The sequence below is a fragment of the Neospora caninum genome, chromosome III (genome assembly GCF_000208865.1).
Source record: "Neospora caninum Liverpool complete genome, chromosome III".
NCBI classification, from domain to species: Eukaryota; Apicomplexa; class Conoidasida; order Eucoccidiorida; family Sarcocystidae; genus Neospora; species Neospora caninum.
In genome coordinates, this window is record NC_018388.1 from 2,107,855 (window position 1) to 2,131,248 (window position 23,394).

At 53.1% G+C, this 23,394-nt stretch overlaps 4 protein-coding genes across 4 annotated transcripts; 2 read left to right on the forward strand and 2 right to left on the reverse strand.

Annotated features, from left to right (window-relative positions):
- Positions 1 to 5,455: 5,455 nt before the first annotated feature.
- Positions 5,456 to 7,603, reverse strand: NCLIV_009495 (uncharacterized protein; the record flags this gene model as incomplete). Its single annotated transcript, XM_003880463.1, has 3 exons — positions 5,456 to 5,609; positions 6,183 to 6,495; positions 6,859 to 7,603. 3 exons carry the CDS (start codon positions 7,601 to 7,603, stop codon positions 5,456 to 5,458), a joined length of 1,212 nt encoding a protein of 403 aa, XP_003880512.1.
- A 2,667-nt stretch (positions 7,604 to 10,270) lies between these two features.
- NCLIV_009490 (neuronal nitric oxide synthase, related) lies at positions 10,271 to 13,658 on the forward strand (the record flags this gene model as incomplete). Its single annotated transcript, XM_003880464.1, has 7 exons — positions 10,271 to 10,458; positions 10,818 to 11,126; positions 11,779 to 12,169; positions 12,483 to 12,600; positions 12,823 to 12,960; positions 13,107 to 13,300; positions 13,458 to 13,658. The coding sequence occupies 7 exons, from the start codon at positions 10,271 to 10,273 to the stop codon at positions 13,656 to 13,658; spliced, it is 1,539 nt and encodes a 512-aa protein (XP_003880513.1).
- A 307-nt stretch (positions 13,659 to 13,965) lies between these two features.
- NCLIV_009500 (hypothetical protein) lies at positions 13,966 to 19,882 on the reverse strand (the record flags this gene model as incomplete). Its single annotated transcript, XM_003880465.1, has 10 exons — positions 13,966 to 14,794; positions 14,965 to 15,181; positions 15,793 to 16,168; positions 16,381 to 16,777; positions 17,286 to 17,568; positions 18,048 to 18,113; positions 18,445 to 18,524; positions 18,831 to 18,913; positions 19,184 to 19,346; positions 19,632 to 19,882. 10 exons carry the CDS (start codon positions 19,880 to 19,882, stop codon positions 13,966 to 13,968), a joined length of 2,745 nt encoding a protein of 914 aa, XP_003880514.1.
- A 1,550-nt stretch (positions 19,883 to 21,432) lies between these two features.
- NCLIV_009510 (deha2e04510p, related) lies at positions 21,433 to 23,004 on the forward strand (the record flags this gene model as incomplete). The annotated part of the gene is made up of 4 exons (XM_003880466.1): positions 21,433 to 21,457; positions 21,683 to 21,768; positions 22,390 to 22,485; positions 22,921 to 23,004. 4 exons carry the CDS (start codon positions 21,433 to 21,435, stop codon positions 23,002 to 23,004), a joined length of 291 nt encoding a protein of 96 aa, XP_003880515.1.
- Between the last annotated feature and the right edge of the window lie 390 nt (positions 23,005 to 23,394).

A 23,394-nucleotide genomic window follows, 5' to 3' on the forward strand; every position in this document is an offset into this window, starting at 1 on the left:
CCACGGCAGAAGACCGGCGAACAGTGGTGACTGCTCCCTCTGCAGCATTGATTTTCATTGAATCGCTCAAGATTAAGTCCAGCAACACAGAATATAAGGCATGCTACATCGGGATGGCTGCTGGCGGCCTTCGCCGGAAGGCATCAAGCACACGTTGAAGGCCGCAGGAACTTCGTTATATACCAAAGAGCCGGTTAATTCTCTTGCACGACTCCCGATGCAACAATGAGCTGAGTGCCAAGCATGTGGACAGCACAAGCACATCCCGAGTTGCTCTTGTGTTTACACTCCTGTTATGATCCTCAACACACGAGTTCAATGGCTGTACCACACAAACTCCCCTTCACGTGTCGGAGCTACGTTGTACGGAAGAGACGCAACACATACCATGTCAGGAAAATAACGTCCAAACTTGCTGCGAGCACCGCGCCAAGGTCAGAGACTCCCAGGCGGCAAGTCGCATCCATCCGTGGCCCCTAAGGGTATGGGCTCACCAGGCAGAAAGCAGTCGCACCTAGTCCGTTGCACCATCGCAGCACCCTAACCGAGAACCACGTTCGTCAATCCAATGCAGGCACCTTATCCTTCTCATACAGCAGCCTCGGCAACAGACACGAGAGAGTATTGCTCGTATTTCCCCCGGAAGCTGGAGCGGTAGAAGATTGTATCACTACACCACGTCAGAGATTCCTGCAACCGCCCATCCAAACCTAGGATACAATAATACTGAGTGAAGAGCGGATGCATCGTCGCAAACGCTGACGGTCAGTTACTGTATCGCATTTTTGTCTCTCCAGCCTCACAGTGTCACCTCTTCTGTGCAGGATACGGGGGGTCACCTGACACACGTCCACACATGCCAACTGCAATATCGTAAACCGTAAGCACCATGAACACTGTTTTTTTCGACGCTTGGCTTCTCCCTTCTCTCCCCGTTTGGGCACACGGCATTGCAATAGGAAGCATTGTAGGGCACGTACGTGCAAGGTCTTCTGTGCAGAATGTTCCAAATGAGAGGGTGGACCCTGCAAGGTAGAGTGGGGACAGTTAAGCGGAGTTAGCCCTCACCAGTGCAAGCATTTCTGTCACCTCACGCTGGGTCACACACATTTAATTACTTCCGTTAGTCCCGTGGTTTTCCTGTTCACGAAAGAAAATCTATCTCGAGACGCAAGGATGTCTGCCCACCGTCGGAAAATAAAATGACCCCAGTCGAACGCGGTCCTGCATTGCCCACGCGGTTAAGTGTTGTGGTGTAATGCCGCATGTAGTGCCCCGTGCTTCATCTTCACGCGGCTCATAAACCACGAGTTCCTGCAGGCCGCAGCTCGGATGGGCGCCGATCGTGTAAGGACCAACGCTCGGTGGCTACGTGAGTACAGGACAAATTCCGCCATCCGACGTACGACCGCAACTACCTGCATCGTCAGTAGACACACATGGCAACTTGCTACAAGCATGGATTCCCTGGGTTGCATCAAAAGTAAGCGACACGTGAACGCTGTCACACCACTGACCTCAGCACACCTCATCAGTCATGGCAACGAATGTCGTGCAGCTGTAGTTCCAGTTGCGCATGCTCTCCCTGGATGCTATCGACCAATCATCGGCTGAGACACAGACACGTGAATTGCTTACAATCTGCATGAAAGGTTTGTTACGAAGATGGGTGCATCAACGAAAAGGGTAGCCGAGGTATATCGGTCACACTGGGCAAGTCACTCAACGGACGCCCGGCGGACACTGCGACTCCAATAGTCAGAACCCACTGTGCAGCTCCGTTGCCGTGCGCAAGAACTCACGACAACAACTGTGGCGACTACGATGGTGGCCAGGAACTTACGGTTCGAGTAGGGATAAAATAAAAAGAAGAGTTCATGAGACAACAGGCCTCGCACAAAGTGGAGGCCGACAGGCAAACGAATGTGACAGGACAAGCGGGCTGCTGGGGCACTTTTGGCGCCAATGTGAGGTGCCCGCATCTTCCAGCCATCATATGTACGCTGTGCAAGAGCAACATCACCAGAGGTAGCGAAGAAAAGTAACAGCCATATGACTATCATATCGGGCCAACAGTTCGAGCGTGCAGTGTTCCACTCCACTCACCACCTGACGCAGATAAACGCAGGCTCGCTGATATTACAGACTTGGCATCTGCCACATTCGGAGCGGGCGACAGACATGCTTGACTGCCTGTGGCGCAAAGACCCATTATGCGAACAAAGCAGCAGACCGTGGAACTGCATTCACGAGGAACGCCACGGGTGGAATCTAGCGCGGCACGTCTGCTCCACTGAAAATAGGGAAACGGTGAGCGTTTTTCGTTTTGGTGCACGCCATCACCAGCTCCCCGTGGACACGGCGGTGGGGCACACGAGCGAAGCAACTGCCCTCTGCTGGGCACTGGAGCGCTAAGGCTCGTGCCCTCGTAAGGTCGCCGAGATCGCGAATGAGGATTAGACGTACGTTCCGTGCCCAAAACTGGAAAGACAAGAGACACAGTGGTCAAGCATGCCGCTGTACAAACACAGCAGTGGCACGTGTAAGGGAAACATGGGAAAGCGCTTTGAACTAACGGGCGAACACGTCGTCTAAACGGAAACCTCTACGACCGGACCCAAAGCAGAGCAAGACCGCACAATATGACTGTTCACGTACTGGGGCTTTCTTCTGTTATAGAAGGCAACAGAATTAATCACCCATTTTCACAGTTGCTCACCAGCAGTGGACTCGGTAGCCATATTCGAGGCACCGAAGCGCTAGCGGTGTCAGACACCTTGACCTTGTGCCCAGAAGAGTTCATTTGGGCAGCGCCACCTGCTGACAGCCCCCAACACGGTGGATGTCCATGCTGGACCCATTTCTGTACATGCACCCAGTTTTGGTGGGTAAGGTACATGCTATCGGGGACCCCATTGTCAGTGTTTATGCGAAACCTCATCGCAAAGTGGTACACGGCTGCACAAGGGGCCATCGCACTTGCCCTTTCCGCGGTAGGCGATACGATGCGCCAGTTTTGTGCCATGGTGAATCACAGCCCTCTGAAACATCTTCATTAACCTCTTGTAAGCATCAGCGTAACTCAGTCCCGACGGCGGCCAGTGCAAGCCTGGGCCACCTGGTCTACGGCATCCACATTTAGTTGCGAATTCGCCTGTTCACCAACCTCACACTGCTTGGAGTCGAGCATGGAAGTCAACGCGAAAACCCGGTATACAAGCGGCTTGCGTCTGAGCGTGACTACATAAGTTGGTGTATCTTACGGCGTTGGCCACCCCCTGAAAGACAGACCACACACACCGAAGACGGTTAACGCGTACACACCAACTTTTCCCCTTTGACGGTTGACCGCTTCTCACAACCCGCAAAATTGAATATGGCAGCACCGTCTCGACCGCGCAAGCGATCCACTGTAGAGAGCCACAGCAGGCTGCGAAGCTGACTGTAGATGTCTGGGAATATCCTTGTAGCACAGGCGAAGTCGGAGCGCTGATTCTATGGGTGCTCGAGCGCACGGATCATGAAACGAAGGCTACACTGACAAGCAGCGACGTGGATCAGACTAGTATCTGCCCCGTATCCAATACCACCTCAATTCTTCGGCAGTTGCACTGTAGCTTAAGAGGTGCACGCCTCTTGCAAGGCAAAGAACACTTTAAAACAACGACCGCTCCTCGAGCCTTCGTTGCCCGATGGCAAGGGCCCATTCACGACATGTATGCCCTTTTGTGAGGTCTTCACGATGCTCCCCTTCATACGCGTTATATGAGCATCTTTCGTCCACACACTCCTTTGGACTGAACAGGCCGGTAACCGAACTGACTTGTTTATGTTTCGCCTGATGCAGCTGTACACAGACACGCATGTGACACGAAACCATAGCTTCAACTTTCGGAAACGCACAGTAGCCGTGCAGATTCGCATAGCAAATGAACTGAGGAGAGCCTCGACGAAAACGCACTATGCTGCTGGATGAGCGGCTTCCTATGCTACGCGGTCAAGTTTAGCACCAAGGCCACCGCCTTAACGCATGAGCGTCTTCAGCATCTCTAGTAACGACTAGGCCGCGGTATCCCGTGCGTTCAGGGCTATTTCGAGTGGCATTTGCCTTCCCGAACAGCAGCTCGTTCTCAATGTACTACAGGCGGAAACGCTGACTGGAGACGTCTCCACCTCAAGCATATTATAACCCAGTGATGCCACAAGTAAGTCCTTCAACACATGGGTTACAACTGCGGCTATCCGCCGGCAATGTGGCTTCTGGCCCTGTCCTGACAGTACACGCGGATGGGACCCATAAACAAAATACCTAAGCAACCGAATGTGAGGACGGTAAGTGTTGTGTCACTGCGTGAGAGTCACCCACACGAATGAGCGTTCAGACGCGCACTGGTGACCAGATCCATCCAACTGAGACACTGTGGAGACTGACCGTCTTTGTATACTGAGACACCCAGAAGCAATCTGTCCACTTTTACCGTTGGGCTGACATCCAAACACATCCCAGGCTGCCCCCAGATGAAGCGCAGCAAGGCTGTTTCACAAGCGAACGCTGGGGCTCTTAACGTCACAGCTCGTACTTTTGGCCCCAGCCTTGTTCTGACAAGGTCCTTTGGGTGTCCGCGCGCTGGCGCAACGTTGCGTCTACTCCCCTCCATACAGGACACACACAATCGGAGTTATGCACCTCTCGACGCCTACGGTGTGCATGAAGGACACAACACAATGCACTGCGAACTTCCGCGCTGAAGCAGCTCCGGGTTGGTTCCTAGCGGTTATCCCAAAATGTGGACGGTGCTAGGATTTGGAGAAACCGGCGACTTCAGCCGTTCGTTGGTACACCCACTTTTGACACCCCCACCTAATCTGTCATTACATCGGGGCCTTGCTTCCGAAGGTCCCGAAAGACAAGAAACCGAGTCGGAAACCCGCAATACCGATGACGACGGTCATGCACTGGATGCTGCAAAGACGACTTGCCACGACAGTTGGACACCTCAGTCTCCCCTAGTACAAATCACGCATAGGCAAAGAGACGCGTTGCCAGTGATATCGCACAGGTACCTTGAGAATCATTGCAAAGGCGGGAATAAATGGAATCTAGGAGCTATTAACATATCCGTACTGTCGACGCTCACGCAGGTGCTTACTTCCGCCCTGGAGTTGAGGTCAGCAAATCCAAAGTAAGAGCTGTTTGTCGTTCGTCCGCAAAACCCGTCTCAGATGCGTACGGGGCACCACAGCAAGTGCCCCAGGCGTGTTAAACTGTACACACGCAGAGTTGTACGTTTCTCTGTGCTGCGCTACGTTACCAATGGAAGGTGATTCCGTGAATCGACTTACAGTGCGGCTGCATCAAAATGATAGAAAAAAAGTGAAACCCGTCTCTTTTTACACGGTTTTGAGTCCAGCGGCCGTAGACAACCTGTTCCTCGAATGCTCGCCGAAGCAGCACCTAATGCGCATGTCTCACATATTTTGATCGGGGCAAACGCTCACCTGAATCATTAGGGTCGTCAAGTGGATGCGTGGCGAAATAGTTGTTCTGCCGTATGGCATAAACCGCCAGTAAGACCGAAACGAGAGCCACAAGGGCCAGGACTTGGGTCCTGAATCACGATCATAGGGACAACACAACAGAAATTGAGTGAATTAATGACATGGAACGGTCGGCGTTTATCGCATTCAAACTCTGACTTGGTCTGCTCCATTTATGGGCTATCCTACGTTTGCAACGCACACTGGACGCCAATATCGTGCCTGTCACCGCTTCCGCGAGCGGGACCTATGTTCCTTCAAAGAAGGCCCTGACAGAGTGGGCAGCTTTGTTGCCCATCTGCATACCAAGCAAACTTGAGAGGGAGCAGTATCTATGAGACCCGGCTAGCAGCCCATATGTATTTTTTGGAGATGAGTTCTTAGCCAGACTTTCCTCCCTTTGAGTATCGGTCGCTTCTTCGAGATATGTACGTTTGCTGACTCTAGACTACAGGGGCTGCCAAAACTGAAACAGTATCTGCTCGCTGCAAACAACCTGCAACGATTGCCAAAAGTGAATGCACTGTTTCGCGAAATCATGCACGTTCTGGGGCTGCGCTCGCCAGAGCAGGACTCTTCGGATTTTTCGTTCCGTGTTGACCGCTGCCGTCCCCCGTCTCCTCCAAAAGCGTCACTTAACTTACGCTCGAGACACGTGTCGCTGGGCATCAACCGTCCTTGCCATCCTTGCTCCTGTACTCCACAATGTGGCGCTCCAGCGCTTGTGCAGGCGGACCAGAGAGTGCGGGGGTCGTCTGCGTGGTCCCCGCACCACCTTTGAGGTACGTATCGGCATAACCAGCCGCCTCCCAGCGCCTTTCGGGGTCAAACCCGTTGCTGTGACACCAAAGGGTTTTGGGGGTTGCACCACAACTGCACTGGGCTCACCCGTTGGAAGGGGTCTGGGCCGGATAACATCTCCCCTGGTGATATTAGGTGTCGGAGATCCAACCACAACTGTACGCATACACAGGTAACGCATTCACAACGTGGCAGGTGGGGAGTTAAGACCAGGGAGACTAGCCGTCCACGCATTGCCATGGACAAAGTATCAACTGACCCTTCAATTCTTTCGTACCTAGTTTTCCCTCGCGATGTCTTCCTGCCGGGACAGTACCATCGGCCATGAACCTGTGTTTGGGAGAATGCAACACCCTGTGGGAGGGTGCCTCTCCCCGGTTCGTCGGGGTTGTGCTGTTGTTCTACATACGGTTTGGCACGTAGTCTTGGAACATGCAGGTATGCTGTCAAACTGCAGAAAGTGCACGCAGCGCCGCGCCCGGTGGTGCCCATCGCGTCCAAGAAACCACGCTGGCTTACCTGCGGCGTAAGGTTGCGGATAAGAGGGTTTTTCAGCTGGAACTGAGTAGGGAGGTAGCAGGATGTTGGCATGGCGCGAGGCAGCTGTAGAATCATGTGGGACGGGCGGAGGCATTGCCGTGGTCCCAGCCGCAGTAGCTTCCATTGTCCCAATATGAAACGATGCTCTTGAGGCTGATGTGCTATCGTGCGGCGCCGGCGATACCCCTGCGAAAGTGTCTGTAGTCGCAGGCAGCATCTCTGGTTCTGGGAGGATGGACGAGGCAGACGTGCTCCCAGGGGATGTCGATGAGTATACACGAGTGGCGCCATGGCCGTGCGCGGCGCCCCCACCAGTGTACGGCGGGTCTACCTTTGGGGTATCACTTGGTTGGGCGGGGACTTTGGGTTTAGTATCTGCAACGGCGCCGATTCCTGCCTCTCGGTTAGCATACGCGAGTGAAAAGATTTCATCTTCTCCATCGTAGGAGGCCTGCACGGAGGCGTCTTCATCGGAATACGAGATAAAGGATTCATCCTCGAAGACAGTGTTGCCATCTGTCACGGCAAGAGAGCTCACGGAATCGCATTCAACGGCGAAAAAAAGAGCATACACGGCAAAGACGAACCATAGGGGCGTGACAAACTGGCGGGATGCAGCCGGTTGGGTTTCGCAGGCTGCACATCGACGCGAGAGGCGAGAGGGCGTTGTCGGCTGGGCCGACGAGCCGACCTCCTCGGTGCCTCCGTTACATTTCACGTGCATTTTGTGCATTGTACGGATCGTTTCCCTGCAGCTTTCTCCTTCAATGAATTTATTGACGGGTCTGCCCGGCAGGGCCCCTCGTCAGGAGGGGCCTCCGCAGTTCCTGAGGGGGCGCGGAGACGAAGATCTACACCAGAAACGGCGAGAGTTGGCGACAATGGAAGGCAAGAGACGAGGCGGTCTCTCCTTTAAAAATAAGTTCTGTGAAAGCGACGGCCGTGCAGGGCGCAGAAGCAGGAAAAAGCATACGGTTCAGCGGTAACTCGGGTGGAGAGGTGAGGGACGGCCCGCAGACGAAAGCGCTGGCCGCATACGGAGAACTTCAGTTCCAAAGTGCTTTTCGGCTCATTTTGGAGAGCTTCCACCGTAGATATGGAAGCAAACCCCTCGCGTTTTTTTTCCTCTGACCCTCCTGAATCGGGCATTAACGCCGTCCGATGCTGCCGGAGTATCATCAATTCACAGCAGCATATGCGGGAAGTGACGGCGGGGCACGCCCGTTTGGGAAACACTATGCACGTATACGCATTTGCGAAGCAAGGTCGAATTTTTTTAAAACAGACGTTTGAAGCATCTCTAGCAACTGAGAGAGAAGAGAGTCATGCACAAACACGAGTACGGAGAAAAAGTTGATACGCGCACTGATGTGCTTCTTTTCGAGGGCTGCAGAAACAGAATAGAAGCCGAGTGGAAGAGAGCCGCACGGAGTTGACGGGATACCGGATTGCTTCCGACTAAAAGGAGGAACCACAAACGCACAGCCCCCTGTTGCACACCTTCATCCAACAAGATTTCCTTTGCGGAGAAAATGAGAGCATCGCCTTCCACAAATCCATTGGTTTACTGCAAATGACTGAAGACGTTTTCACCTTGCGGTACAGCCCCCCATTGAGCAAAATAGGGTAGGAGACGGTCCTTCTCTGCTGGGGCTGGAGGAACGAGACAGCGCATTACGACGTGGCGCATGCTGCAGCGGCCCACCGAGCCGACTCCTGCCGGGCACAAATAGCATATGAGCAAAATGTAGTCGTCCAGTACAGCAGAGTATCCTTTCAGGCACGAGTCGATATAATTTTCTGCCATCAAATACCAGCGTAAGTTACGGTGGCGTGCAGTCACATGTACAGCACGTGTTTCGTCGTAGGAGACAACAGTCTTCGCTCGCGCACTCGCGCACAACCGGGTCAATGGGTTGTAGGCGTTACGCGATGGTGGCTCGTGTTATAATTGGCACGTGCCTCACCCTCCTCGTTTCCTGTGAATGTCTTGTAGGGTAGTTTTCCTCAGGGGGTAACGAATGCTTCTTTCCACGCGAAATCCCCGGCATTACCTTCGTATTTTCGGAGGCAGTGTCAACCGCACCAGTCGCAGCGGCTGCTTGTCCCTTGTAGACTCAAAGAAGACACGTGTCCCACGAGGCTGTTGTCGAATGATGCAGCCGTCAATGGTAAGCGGCTGCAGGGAGAGATGCAAGTGAAATTTAACTTCAGTGAGAGACCTGTCGGCCGTAACGTTTCAGCTATTGACGAAGGTCCACGGGACGCACACCTCCACCCCCATAACCCAAAACGGTAACAATCAGCCTGTGCGTACTGTCGAGGGTCGATGAGTTTGCCACGTTGTTTTGCTCCAGCAGCACTCCCGTTTTGTTAGGACGGAAGGCGTCTCATCGTGTATGCAGCTTCAATTCGAACTGGCTCTGCGAGTGCGTGTTCCTGGTTCGTGGACGAGCTGGTGCGGACTGACCTCTTCTACGTCTTCTGCAGGAAACTGTACTTCACGCTGCTGATCTTTTCCTGTCCTGGTTGAGTCGGCGGTGCGCCTGCGGTGGTAGCGAGAAGGAGCAAAGTAGTACATTTCAGAGCAAGAAGGTGCCGACGTTTCGCGAGTGTTAACGCATCGAGTCCTCGTGGTGGCCGTATGATTTGTGAACTTCGTCAGCTTTCCGAGCCTTGACGCGTTGCAGTAACGCCCCCTGTCAGCGGCAGAGCACGTCTCAGAGAGATGTCTGTCAGAAGACACCCCCCCCTGTAATTGATCCTGCTGTTGTAAGCTGCATCTTTCCGTCCTCAAGTACATGCTGTCTACAGAAGCTGGCGTTCCATTAAAAGATCCGTCGCACGCGTGCCTGCTTAGCTGCCTCTAGTTCCCCATTTGTCCTCTCCGCTCACTCTGCCCTCGGATCGCTCCTTGCGCCCGATAAGGTGGGGTTGGCACACGGTCGAAAGATCCGGCAGTCCTTTGGGGGGAATGGTACGACATGTGTCGAAATGAGCAACCGGGCGTGTCAGCGCAATGCGTAATCCCAATTAGTCTCTGTTTCCTAACAATGCCGTCTACATCAAGTCCCAGTTGTCCGACTTCACGTCAACGAGCGCTCACGTGAAGACATCTGGGGGTCTGTTGAAACCGGTCTAAAGTAAATTTTAAGATGGAATGGAAAACCGGGGCTTTTACGTTTGTCCTTTCCTTTAATATTGTCGTTCCCTCTGATTGACGTTCAAATACGTGGTCTTTGCGTGTCCTGGCAATGGGCAGAGACGTGAGTAAACGTGTGGGAGGAACTTGGGGCCGACGCTATCTGTGTGCGCCGTCGTGTTACGCGCAAATTAGACAGATTGGTGGCTTCGGGTTGATGCTTGTGACTCGATGCAGGAGGGACAGGAAATGATTCAGGCCTCTCATCCTCGAGCACTCTTGGCTTTTTTTGCGGTTTTAGCCGCTGCGGCTACATCCGTTCAACATGTCGTGGGCTTCCGTGTCACAAAGGTAGAACCACCTGTGATTGATCACCGAGACACAGCCTCGTGCGGTGCGCGGGTGGGTGACGCTTCTGCTGACGCGTACTTTTCACGGTAAGCCACTTAAACGGTGTGGTTCTTCGGAAGAAATCCTTCTTGCCTTTCCACAAGTTCATCTGCACTGCGCGAGTCCTCCAGCCCCCTCAATGAGGTCGCAGACAACAGAGTGGTAAACAAACCGTGACACTGTGGCCGGTGATAGAAGTCAACTCCACTGGCCAGAGGACAGACTCTCGCGGTACGGACCTGATGAATTTGATCGGAGTGCGAGCGAGAAGACAACGCTTCCTCAGTGCCTGCAGAACAAAGGGGTTGCATGTCCAGAGGGAGACTTCCAGAAACCCCACACCTCTCACACAGCACGCTGAATGTTCCTTCAACAGGGGATGCTGAACCTTGTTTGTGGTGTGCAGGCTGCGTGCCACGGCGGCCGTGAACTTGGTTCAAGGCTACCAGGCTCGATCCCACGCCGTCTCCAGCTCCAGTTCACCATTTGCAGCGAGGCAATGTAGTAACTGGATGGCGAGGCATTGTCTCGCCCAGTCCTCTGAGCGTTTCGTCCCACCCCCGTGCACATTCGGAAGACCCCTGGCAGTACATCTGGACCGTACCACCAGGCGCAAACCGTCCGATACACGAACGGGCGTTTTCGGGACACCCGAGCCTACCTCTCGCACACACGATGCTTCCAAAGTCGACGAGCTCAGAGTGCCAATCAATACGTGAGTCTTTCCTGTAATGCCTAGCAAGCTCGCAGCGACAATTTGATTCTTCGCCGGGGAACATGCGTACGTAGCACGAGCCGTTCACCCTATGAGGTCCGGCTGTTAGTTAGATTTACGGTGGGTAAATGGTTGAACAAGCAGTGCGTCAGCGACCGTTTCAGTACTCGGTTCGCTGGCAGGGCAATGCCTACCCGTGAAACCAAGCAGCAACGGACCAGCAGGCCTGCCAAGGATAACAGGAAGTTACGTGAGCCGCAATTCGTTTGGGAGGGTCGTCACAGGAATGTCTTGAAACCGAGTAGCGCCTTACCTCAACAACCGCATTCTTTTGGTGGCCCGTGGTTACTAAACACCAGATGGAAATATACCGATGCACCAGTGTGCTTCTGAACGGTGGCATGGAGTTTTTTGTGAACGAGTACACCCTCATTTCAATACATCTGATAGAGCCCGTATGCAGTATATGCGGTTTCCGTACGATAGTGCGTCGTGCCAAGCTCGTTTGTCAGGCTTATGGTGCTCACAACTGAGAGGGCAAAGCTTGTTTGCTGGCGGGTCGTGCGTTGAGTGAAGCGGTCCACCAATAAAAAACCTCGCTGTCCCCACGTCCTGGCGTCTCTGGAGAAATGCTGTGTTGCTTTCCTCCCAGCTTTCGGCCGACGTCGCCCTTAATATGCCGAGTCGTCTCAGTTACTCCGGCGACTTCGCAAGACCCAGCGGCCGAAGCCTCAGACAGTGGAACGCCTCAGGTGTTTTCTATTGTCTTGGACCATGGCAAGCAGCTGCCCTTCGTCGAAGGCCAATCTATAGGTATCATGCCGCCGTGTGCAGCACCCCCAGCAGCGGCCTCCCTGAAGGAACAAAGAGACAGTCCCGGAGCAGAAGCCTCGACTAGTCAAAAGAACTCTACTCAGCCAGGTGGACAAGGGCTGCAGACCACGGACGCCCCGAGTGTATCTAAACGTCGCGTGCTTCCGCGGATATACAGCATCGCATCGAGTCGGGATGGCGACGATGGCTGCGGCAGCACGTTGACTCTCGTAAGTCTCTAGGGGACCTTCGTTACTCACGGACTCGCTTTAAATGAATCAGGGAGGCTCTAATATAATCCAGTATGCTCCGGGCTGGAACCGGCGCCGCTACAATTTCGTGTGAGTGAGGCGGTGCTGCGCATTGCAAGACAGACAGAAAAGCGTCATCGCACTCTCCGTCAACTGTGTGTGCATTTTCGGTTGCCACCGAGAAGGCACGAATACGCGTGCTTTGGTATCCGACTAGAGTTTGCCGTTTTACTTCTGTGTATTTGATGGCGAAGGTGTGTCAGAGGTGTCCGTCGTATGTATGGTTGGACAGTGTGTCAGGAAGCATATCTATTCGGACCCCGTTACTGGCAAGAGGGACCGACAAAAGGACGGTGTCTGCTCGACGTATATTTGCGACGCCAAGCGTGGAGATGAAATCGAGGTGACAGGTAAGCCGTGCGGCGTCAAGCAGCTGTTGATGGCACAGGCGAGGGTCGGCAGAAGTAGCGGTATTGCTGACATGCGTAGTAGTTTGGTGAAGATGACGGTGAATCTATTCGCGTCGAGTCGTCCGGTCCGTTTTATTACCAAACTTTTCGAAAAAGAGTAAGCGGGATTCTGCAGCTTCTTGTGAAAAGCTGCGTCGTGACAGTTTGCGACTGTCTTCTCAGGCCCAATAGGAAAAGCGTTATTGCTTCCTTCAAATTCAGAGACCCCGCTCGTGATGCTCGCGACCGGCACGGGCGTGGCACCCTTTCGTGGCCACCTACAGGCTCTCCGGAGGATCAAGAATTGTGACGTGCCCCCAGGTACGTACGTGTTACGGTTAACGTGTACGGACGTCATCTTTGTTTCGAGATTGGCCACGACCGTTCATTGAGTAAGTGCACGAGACTACCGGGCACAGGGACATGTTGCTGTGACCAGTAGGCATGTGTGCAATGTCCCGTTCCAGGTGGGCCTCAAGAGGCGCCTCCTGCAAAGAAGCCGAGAGTTCTTCTCTTCATAGGGGCCAGGACAGCCGCAGCAGTGCCCTATATGAATGAGTGGAGAGATATTCGAGCAAACCGAGGCCGAGAGTTCATCGACATCTATTTTGCTCTCTCAAGACAAATGCAAAACCCGCAGGGAAGAAGGCTGTACATTCAAGTGAGTTGACAGCAACGTTATAGCTACAACAGTGTGGTGTCTGGCTAGCATAACGCCACGTCACCTGTATGAGCTGGGGCTCCCCGACTTTGGAGAAGCAAACATCACCTGCTGTGTCCCGTAGATGTGCGCCGGTTGCCTCTTGCGTCGTGTGCAGGACGTGCTTTGGCGAGAACGCGAGAAGGTGTGGAAGGCATTGAAGCTGGACGGCGGCCATCTTTACGCATGTGGCTTAAAGCGTATGATGGATGGCGTCCACGAGGTCCTCGGAAATATGGCGGAAGAAAACGGCCTCCCTAGGGACCATCTCGTCTGCCTACTTAAGCAGCAACGCCGTTGGCACGTTGAGGTGTATTGAAGCATACGGGTGGTAAGCCGTTGGCCAATCCACCAATGCATGTTCGCTGTTGCATGAGAGCTCGCCCTTCAGGAGATACTGGCTGCTGGTATAACGGACGCGGCTCTTCCCATTCGCAAGGTAGAGGACTGTAAAAACTGTCACAACCGAGCCATTCCACGATACTTCCATGCACGTATCGGATTAAAGAAGACTTAAGTGCGTGTTCCCGCGGTCAAGTCGACCAACACAGTGAAATGTCACGTTTCGAGCCAGGGTTCGAGGTTGCATGACTCGCCATACACGGAAAACCCAGTAATGGGAGACTTCAGAGCATCTGCTGTCTATGCAACAAATACAAATGGTCAAGAAGTGAGCGGAGTTCCTCGGCCTTCACCGGATGAGTCCAGTCAGGCATCACGGCAGACGAGCAACCAATCACAAATGGAGCGCGACTGCAGCTTGCGTCATCCACAGAACCATCCTTCAAAATTCTGCCCGTCCGGGTATAGTTCTTCGCCTCTGGCTGTGCATGACCTTGAGTGCTCCGACGGTCGCCTCCAGCTCCAAGAAGAGTTTGTCTTCCAACCCCAACTGTCTCACATGCACTGTGCATGCTGGTAACCGATTCAGACGTTGGACGCTCTGCCGCTGCAACTGTCATATTAGGATCCCACGGATTTAGCTCTTGCGATACGTCCCGCTCCTGTGATCCAGCTGCAGGGATCTTGTTTGGCTGCCTGCAGGATGTGTCGAAGACGTAAGCAAATGACATTAGATCAATGCGGCATGGCTCCTCAATAACGTATGCCACATCTGCCCTTTCACTATCAGGCGACACTACGACATCCGAAAGTCCCACCATCTCCCGAAGCGCTTCAACGAAGCGGCAGTCACACTTTTGAGGGTCATCAAGTCCGTCAGAGGCAGCATCTGGTTGTTCAGTGAAGGCATTGCACCGGGAACAACGGCAATGGAGCGTCGCACGATTGGCCGCTCGAAGCTCATCCACGCTGAAGGACACCGATATGCCTAAAACAAGCAAAACACAGTAAGACAAGCCGACGAGACGGTAACGGACCAGCTCCTCGGTGATGTGGCCAAGAGGTGCCGTGGGAGACAAAGTAAACGGGAAATGACGCGCCACGGAAATCGTGCTCTGCGCTGCACAAAGCTGAGTTGAAGCCGACCCCGCCGTCCCCAACGTAACGTATTGAGATATTGGTTGGCTGGCAAAAATGTGGCGACGAATCAGCGTCGTTCGCCATCTTCCGACTCACTTCGCTCGCTTGAAGCTCTCTTGGTTGGAGCTGTGACACGATCGTACTCTGGCGGGTGTCCTGAGGCTTCAGAGGTGTTGCTGGTTGGTGATGTTCCGGATTCACCTGATGACGGCGTCGAGGTGTGTGGCCGTCTCGTTGTACTTTTGGTCGGATACAGCGCATCCCCGACAATAGAGGTCCCGAGGATTTGCAAGTGCTTGCGAATCTGGTGGGTCCGGCCGGTAAGCGGGATGCAGGCGACAAGAGAAGTATCGCTGTTCTCTGGCAAGCATAGAATACCAGAACAAGCAAAGCAATCTCTCACGGGGAATCCCTCTAGACTCTCCACCGATGCAGCGGGAAATCGCTCGTGCGGCTACTGCGTGAAACACAAACGGCACGGGAAGTCGCGCTCGCGCTGGAAACGGTCACATCGGTCATCAGCGAGAACGAAACCGTCCTGGAGTTTTTACCCCAGCGCCACAACAAAGGTGTTCAGCCTCTATTGGGTTAAGGATTCTGAGTCCTTCGAATAGCCACTTTCTCGCGCCTTTGGCATGAATGTGAGGCAACGGCGAAGCGCGATGGGGATACGAAACGGGGTGAGCAGTGAGTACGAGATCGAAATGCGTAGCGTTGGATCCATGGGGGACTACCAACAAGCCTACATTTGATGCGGATGTTATGACAGGCCTGAGCTGCGGCACCGAGACGCACTCTTATTCTGGAACGCCCTGGTGCGACACAGTAGGCTGTAGACAAGGCGAGACGGTGCTGAGGGGTCGGCGTCTGACTTCATGACTGATTGAACGCCTTCACGACGGCACTTCGATACATTCCGCAATACGCATGAAACGCCCCATGTGTGCAATATCACTTCTGTTGTGGCGTACCGTCGTAATGCAGTAACTTGAAAACCGTCTCTGCTTCTTTCCCATACTCCTCGTTCCATCCCACTGCCAACTGCCTCCCAACTAGGCAGCTTGACACCAGCAGTCGTGCAGATACTTTGATGTACACGCCGCCATCTTGAAGTTCAGGAGAACGCGCCCGCGACTCGGGGTGCTTGTGGTCAGACATTGATTCGGGTCGTGTGCTGTGCATGCTGTTCCGAGTTTGGCGCTCAGTCAGCGTGGCAACTAACGATGAACAGGGGGCATCTGCACTCTCCCCTAAGAATGCAGTCGCCGCCACTGCAGTGTCACGGGGTCTGCATCTGGGTGGAGTCGACGCTGTCATCAGGGAAACGATACCCCTACGTGTAGCGTCCTGCTCGACACAATAGCACAACGTTGCGGTTAATGAACGAGACCCACATCTCGCATCTTTAGGTGTGGAGATCTCTTTTATGTCTAGTCCACCACGGGCTCTTCGATCAACAGTTTTTCCTCCCGACCTATCAAGACAAGGAAGTGGTCGAGGTCCGCAACTTTACTAGCGTCCAAATCGAGCTTTGTATAGCCCTCCTCTGTGCCACTCACCTCTATCGAGAGATCCTCGTCTCCTGCGTTCTGTCTCGATATCCTTGCGTCATGTTCACGTTGGCGCTGTTCTTGCACAGCTACACGTTGTTGCTTCTTTTCTGCCTTCCAGCGGCGTTTTTCCTCTTTCCTTCTTCGCCTTTCCTCGACGATAGGCAAAGGCCCTTCTTGCTTGTTGCTGTGCGCGGGCCCGTTCGATTGTAGACAATTGTTCTGACCTGGTATCCCATCGTTGCCACCACTGGAGGTGGACAGGACTATGTCTCTGTGAGCTCTTTCGCTCCCGTCGTTGTGCACTATATGCGTGGGCTTTAGATAAACCCAACAATTGTTGCTGTCAACATCCTGATTACTGGCATCACGAGAGTTCGCAGAGAGCCGGTAACGCTTTGCTGACCTGTGGAACCGACAAGGTAAACAGCAGCACTTGCAGAAGCAAGCGATGACCGCATTTGGGACTAGAGCAGCGATGTGTGGAAGCTTCGTTGACGCCACGACTCAAAATACCGGTCACCCACCCTGAAGAAACTACGGCCAAGTAACGGCTTCACGTGTTGTTCAGGTGCGGCTGTGCCAGGCCGAGAGCAGTGTATCTCGTAAGGGAAGACGGGGGCATGCAACAGAGTCTAACCTGACCACACGTTCACCAACTGCAAATGCCAGCGGGCACGACTGCGTGTACGAATCAGGGACACGAATAACTGTAGATGACTCTGTGTAAAGGTTTCGACACGACGAGCAATTTGCTAATGTAGGCGACTGTAGTATCTGCGAGGCATAAGCGTTTTCTCCTAGTCTTCACGGTTGCAGCACGATGCGTAGTGCAATGTCATTGTGAGTAGCTGAAAGTACACGAATGCCTTCTAGCAGCATGGGGCAATACTTCCTCAAAACAGCGGTCATACGTTTCGGTTGCGTCCTGTGACCGGACGGTGGAAGGTCCATGAGTATACAGGCGAACGGCGCCACACCGTCGGGCTTCTTCTGCTTCCAGCGGATCCTCTTCCGCCACAGTATCGGCGAACCGTTCTCCCACAGATTTCCAATCACTGCGCGTTTCGCCGACCCGAGCCTCACGGGAAGCGGTTGCGATTTTCTCTACGATATTGCTGAAGTTGCCCTCCACCCGGGCGATGTAAAGCTTCAAAGCGGAACCGATGGCTGTTGTCAGAGTTCTCGCCTGGATCGCTGCAGAGATGAAGGCATAGTGAACGCACGCAGACGGGAGCCTTTGGATGGTGGCATTCCACAAAAAAAGCCCTACAGGTTTCTCACCAGCGGGTGCGCTCACTCGCAATCAGCTCAGACGGCGGCCCCAACGACACACGCTCCGCTTTACACCGACTAGCTTATCTATATTTCGGCACTATCTTCTACTCGACAAAGCCCCTTGAGGCCACGGGTTCACCGTGGTTTGCCTGTGTGTTTGAGTTAGTGGAGTTGACGCATATTTCCGGTACAGTCCGAACCCACCGTGTGTGCCGCTGAGATCAGGAAGAGCTGCGGCATCTGCAGAAATTTCCGATTCATTAGTTGCAGATCGCACTCTTTAAGTGAATCACATGCTGCTGAAGCACATCGTCACACCGGGTGAAAGATTTTTTAGGCACCTGTCATTGCCAAGCTCCGCACGTTGAGGATGGCCTCTTTCTCTCCATGACACCTACAATTTTTGGCCAGGATGACAACCCCTGCAGTGACTCGATCAAGCCGATTGACGGGATGCAGGTATGCTGAAGGCAGAAAAGAAGCACCAGAGTCTGTCACCGGTTGCACGGTTACAACTGAATTGCCCCTCCATTTTTATAGGTCATGCAGTCTGTTAGCTCGTAAAGCCTCAAACGGCCGGTTATTCATGATAGCATAGTTGGTGACCTCAAGACGACACCACACAAAAACATGTGGCTCGGCATGCATCCTCATTCTCCTAGTCTCGTTTCCTGTTGGCAATGGTGATCCACTACATTTGCTCCTTCTTCTCTCGTTTCGTACCGAGTACTCAGCCTGTCCTGTTTCCTGTCCCAGGTGTCATCGTAGTGACGGCATCAGCACGACTCGCCTCACCGGACATAAGCTGACGCAGATGGAACCGCTTCAGGACGCCAGTAAGTGACCCCTGAGTGTAACGTCCCTGCGGATGCACTCTGACCAGTGGGGAAAAGGCACAACATAATACGAGATGATTGCTTGAGGGTATCTAGCGGTGGAGCAGACAACGGACATGGTTATGCGGGGTAGCAAGGCGCAGCTGCATAAAACAATTTCAGTTCCGTCCGTCACTGTTCCGCTTGTGTTGCGGGATGTGGTGCGAGACACCGAGATAAATCCGTATAGCAACGGCACACCTTCGGGGTCGAGACGAATCACGTGCTTTCGAGAGGCGATTAGTCGACGCTGAATTGCTTGTGTCAGTTTGTGTGTTCATCTGACTAACCAGTCGTATGTCTTACGGCATGCCAGCAGGCTTGAAGGCTGCTACGAGCCCATCGTCCTCGTATAGAACGTGGACGGGAGTGGTCCAGGGGATAGCGAACTACCACAAAAAAGGAAACACACAAGTCACTACCGCGAAATATGATTTTTGTGGCTCGGGAGCTGTGCTGGCACGAGCCGTTATTGCTGTACTCCCGGTTCACGTGAGCTCTATTACAAGGCAAATGAACCATGTCATTGCTGCCGAACGGTCTAACGAGCCAAGACGCTATCATCTCCTCCGGAGTAATGGGTTATCGGGCGCAGGCGAATATTCCAAAAATTCCTTTTTCAGCGTGCAGATTGTTTACGGCCGTTGAGTTGTACGTACCTCAATTTCCAGGGTTCTGTGAGTGAGGTGATCTCCGTTGCGAAGAACTGTGTCGCACTTGCATGCCTGATTGTTAACCAGGATGAACTTCCCGCTCTCAATCGCACGCTGATAGTACGATTCTGGCCGCGACCGAAATTCCCTGGTTACAACTGCAAGAATCCTAAAGGCATCAAGGAGGTACATACACGTGTCATCCTAAAATATAGTGGCCTCGCCGAATGCATGTACCGAGAAAGTGCGATCCACAGGGGTTCGGTATTCAAGTGCAATTCTGCCGAATCAGTGCCCATGTTCATGGTCGTCGTCGCCCTTCCCGTGCTGCTGTGCAGCAAGTATGAGTCGGGGGTTCACTCTGCAACTTTTTTTTTGACGGGAAGCTGCATAATACCTCCACAATGACTTGCTGTGAGGGGCGTCAACATTCTCTTGATCCAGGGACACTTACTCTTTGTCTCGCCAGCGCAGCTTTACATCTGTCTCAAATGTATGCCAGTAGGGTGGCACCACTTTAACGGTTATATAGGAGGGGTCAGGGACCGCCTTGAAATTTTCAGGGACGGGGACACATGCTGCGGAGCTGCCTGCAATTTCCGACTTGCATGAAGCAAGTGCATCCTCATTTCCAACGTGTTCAAGATACCCATGGCAAGAAGCCTCTGCTTCGAGCGTGCCTGTTGAGCATTCAGCCTTGGACATTGTCTCGCCAGGTTCTTAACTCGAGGGCGTGACACGGTTTCACCTTGAAAAGACCAGGGTCATTTCTCCTCCGTAAATTTTGAAGCTGTTCAGCGTATGGACCAACGCCTGTTTGCCCGTCGCCGTTCTGTAGACTGGTTTGCCACATTCAGCGGCCAGCATGCAGTTCTCAACAGCCACAGGAATGGTAAAGTTTGTGCATGCTTATCACAGCACTACAAACCAGCGTGGGCATGACTGCCACATGTCCACTTCCTTTGTCGTAGCACATCGCGCAACTCCAGCTCGCGACGGTTCGAGCATATTCTTGTCCTGCGGTGCACCAGGTGAAAGTGATGCAGCAGCAAACAGGGGTCGGCCCGGAGTCGCTGAATCCCTCGCACCACTAAAAGACAATATCAATCACGGATCTGTAGACGCGAGGCTTGTAATACATACATACAGATGCATACACGCATAGAGATGTGAGGACGCAATCACCTGCATGGTTAGATGAAAAGTGGTAATCGGGCATACGTAAGGGAATACATAATAGTTTTCCGACCAAACCAGGCCTGCGACAATAGGCGCCGCTCGTGATTCTAAAACCTCAATCGGCAGTCGAGGTAAATGCCTCATTGGTATAGCAAAGTCACGCCCTGTCGCAAAGGGACTGCCGCACAACAAAACGGCGGGTCGCAGAGCAGCGACGCCGACACTTGGGGGGAAAAATGAGTGTGCCAGTAGAAGCATCGATTGAAGGGTGCATTTATACCGAGGAATTCGTCACTATTTCTTTGGTACGCCTTTTGAGGAGCTCTTCCTTGTCTCTCCTGATAAAGAGGGTCCGGACTTGCAGACGCGACACACTAAATCGTGGCAACATCGTTTCTCTGGGGCTCACCGGAGCCAACGCGCTGCAAGAGCTACCGTTGCATGCATGCACTTACGCTCGCTGGGGCGTTTTGCGTGGACCGAGCCCACCAGTGCATGCGGAGGCGAATTGCGGGAGTTACGACGTCTTTCCCGGTCTCGGACTCCAAAGGTACACTAGCATTTTCTCCCGATTTTCCCGAAAGACATTCCTCTGTCGTGGTTTTCCCAGTTCACACTCGCAGCGGACCGGTGTTACCGTTAGCCGTCGTGAATTCTCAGTCGGTGGACTGTCTGATCAGCTTGTTAACGGACGGGAAACTGGTACCGTCGTGGCAGTCCTGAAGCATCAAGCGTGCTCGAAGGCGGCTCCGGGTATTCATTATAATTTGTACGCCCATTCTTTTTGCTCAGCAACCACTTGGTTCACATTTATCGTGAATTAACCGGGGGCTTTAACATTCACCGACGAACCGCCGTCTGATATCGCGTGCTGTGTTGCTTCACCGTGTAGCGTTTTCGAGACGTGCTGTGGCTCGTTGCCTGCCCTTGAAAGGATTTTCAGCCGAGCATATACATCGCCCACGGTGAAACGACTTTGTCCTGCATACGCACGCGGAGAGTCGAGAGTCGACAGAGTAACGGCTCAGTGCGCCCAAAGCGTAGCGTTTGTTGTGTCTGCAGTCTGTTTCTCCACAATGGACCCAACAGTGCTTCTCCAGGGTAGGTTAAACGTGGGTAGTTCCTTTGTCATGAGGACCCTTATCTGTCTCTTTACTTACTGCGGGTGAAGGTCTCAGCGCATGTGATGCCAAATCGGGGACGCTGGCTGCGATTCTCCGCAGCGGAACTCACTGTTGCACTACTAAATTTTTGCGACGAATCGGCTGTTCATTTTTGTCGTTTTGCCCGAAGCTTCTGTGACTGTTGATGTCTCCTGCTTTACAGAGCCACTGGATATCGTAAGGGTGAGCCTGGACGACCGTGTAACAATCAAGTGTAGAGGAGACCGGGAAGTAATGGGCAAGCTGCACGTAAGTTTTTGCTGGGTATTCTCGTGACTCAGTGGACCAGGCCTCGACTGGTGTGGTATCAGTGGGGATGGCCTCTGGCTGTATTCATCCTGTCTGTATGCACGCGGTATGTAAAGTAGACGCAGAGGACGAGAAACGTAACTGTTGAAGAAGGGTTGTTCAAAAAAGCGTAGAAGCTACGATGATTCATTGCACGGGGAAGTACACCCAGCAGTTGGTGTACGGAAGTCTTCAGATGTCGGTTAATCGTTTGGTCACACTGTATGAAAGAATCGGGAATTTAAGGGTGACCGGATACAACATGCTGCTTCTTTGGTCCGAGGTTAGCGGAAGCCGCATGTATTATTTGGAGCGCATGCACCACGCCTGTCGTGCATGTCATTCAACAGATCTGCTCGCATGCGCAATCGAAAACGAATTGCGGTGTAAATCGACGTGTATGACTTGGTGACACACAGAGCTGCTGAGTAGCGACAGTGTGTGATGATATGACATGTTGAAAGTCGTCCGTATTTGAAGCAGCAGTGCATTAGTTTGTGCTGTTCGATGTCGTTCATTGTACACAAGGATATGGCGTTACACAAGTGCGGGTTTGGGGGGGACATTTCTCGTGTCTCTCAGGCGTACGATATGCACTTAAACATGGTACTGGGCGATGTTGAAGAAGTCGCCACAACTGTAACGACCGACCCGCTCACCGGTGACGAACAGACTAAGGTAGGATCCAACTTTTTCTCGCTGACAACACGGGGGGATATTTTGCGTCTACGGTGCAGTAGGTAGCCGTGTTTCTGCAACAGGGCACGGCACGGGGATTGCCAGCTGCCATCTGTGACCCCAGTGAAGTTGCAGAAGCGCCACCAACCACATTTCAGATGGGTGCATTAGCCTCTTGAGTGTGCGGACTTTTTACTTACGAACATGCAGTGGGTGCCAGCGGGGCGCCGCAGGTCTAGCAGCCTTGCGGACGGTGCCAGCGTTCCTTTACGGACTATTCTGCACTTTTCAGTTGGTCGTTGGGTGAAGATTTAAACTCTTCAAACGGCTGTGTCCCCAAAACGCCAACGAGTGCATTGGCAGATGGTCTTTCTCGACGGTACGACTCGGTACTTATCGTGCTCCGCGAACTCTCGATTCATGTTCTATTCACAGAAGACCACTCGGCGGCTTCCACTTATCTTCTTACGTGGAGATGCAATCATCCTCGTGGCGCCAGTGAGCCGTAATAAATCATGAAACCAGCACCGCAGTAGTGACGCACACCGTGCTGCAGATTGCACTCTGCCGACCGACCGCTTATAACAACGGGTTAATCTCGAATTGCTTACAGCAGACCGGAGGAGCGCCAATGACAAGAAGAGGAGGCGAGGAGACTTTCGCGAACCTATGTCGCTATGAGCCATACACTATGAGGGTCCATCACAGCCCAGCCCGCAGCTGGATAGGTGATGTCTTGCTGATGAGGTGTAAACAGCTGCTTCTGGCACTTCTGGCGACGAGGAAGTGCCAAATGTTCACACTCGCTTTCGTCGGTTCCCTGAAAACGAGTCCTGCGTGCTCTTCTGAACTCGACTGGGCGTTGGTGATAGTTACTCGTGTTAAACGTGGATTGTGTGGTTATTTCTT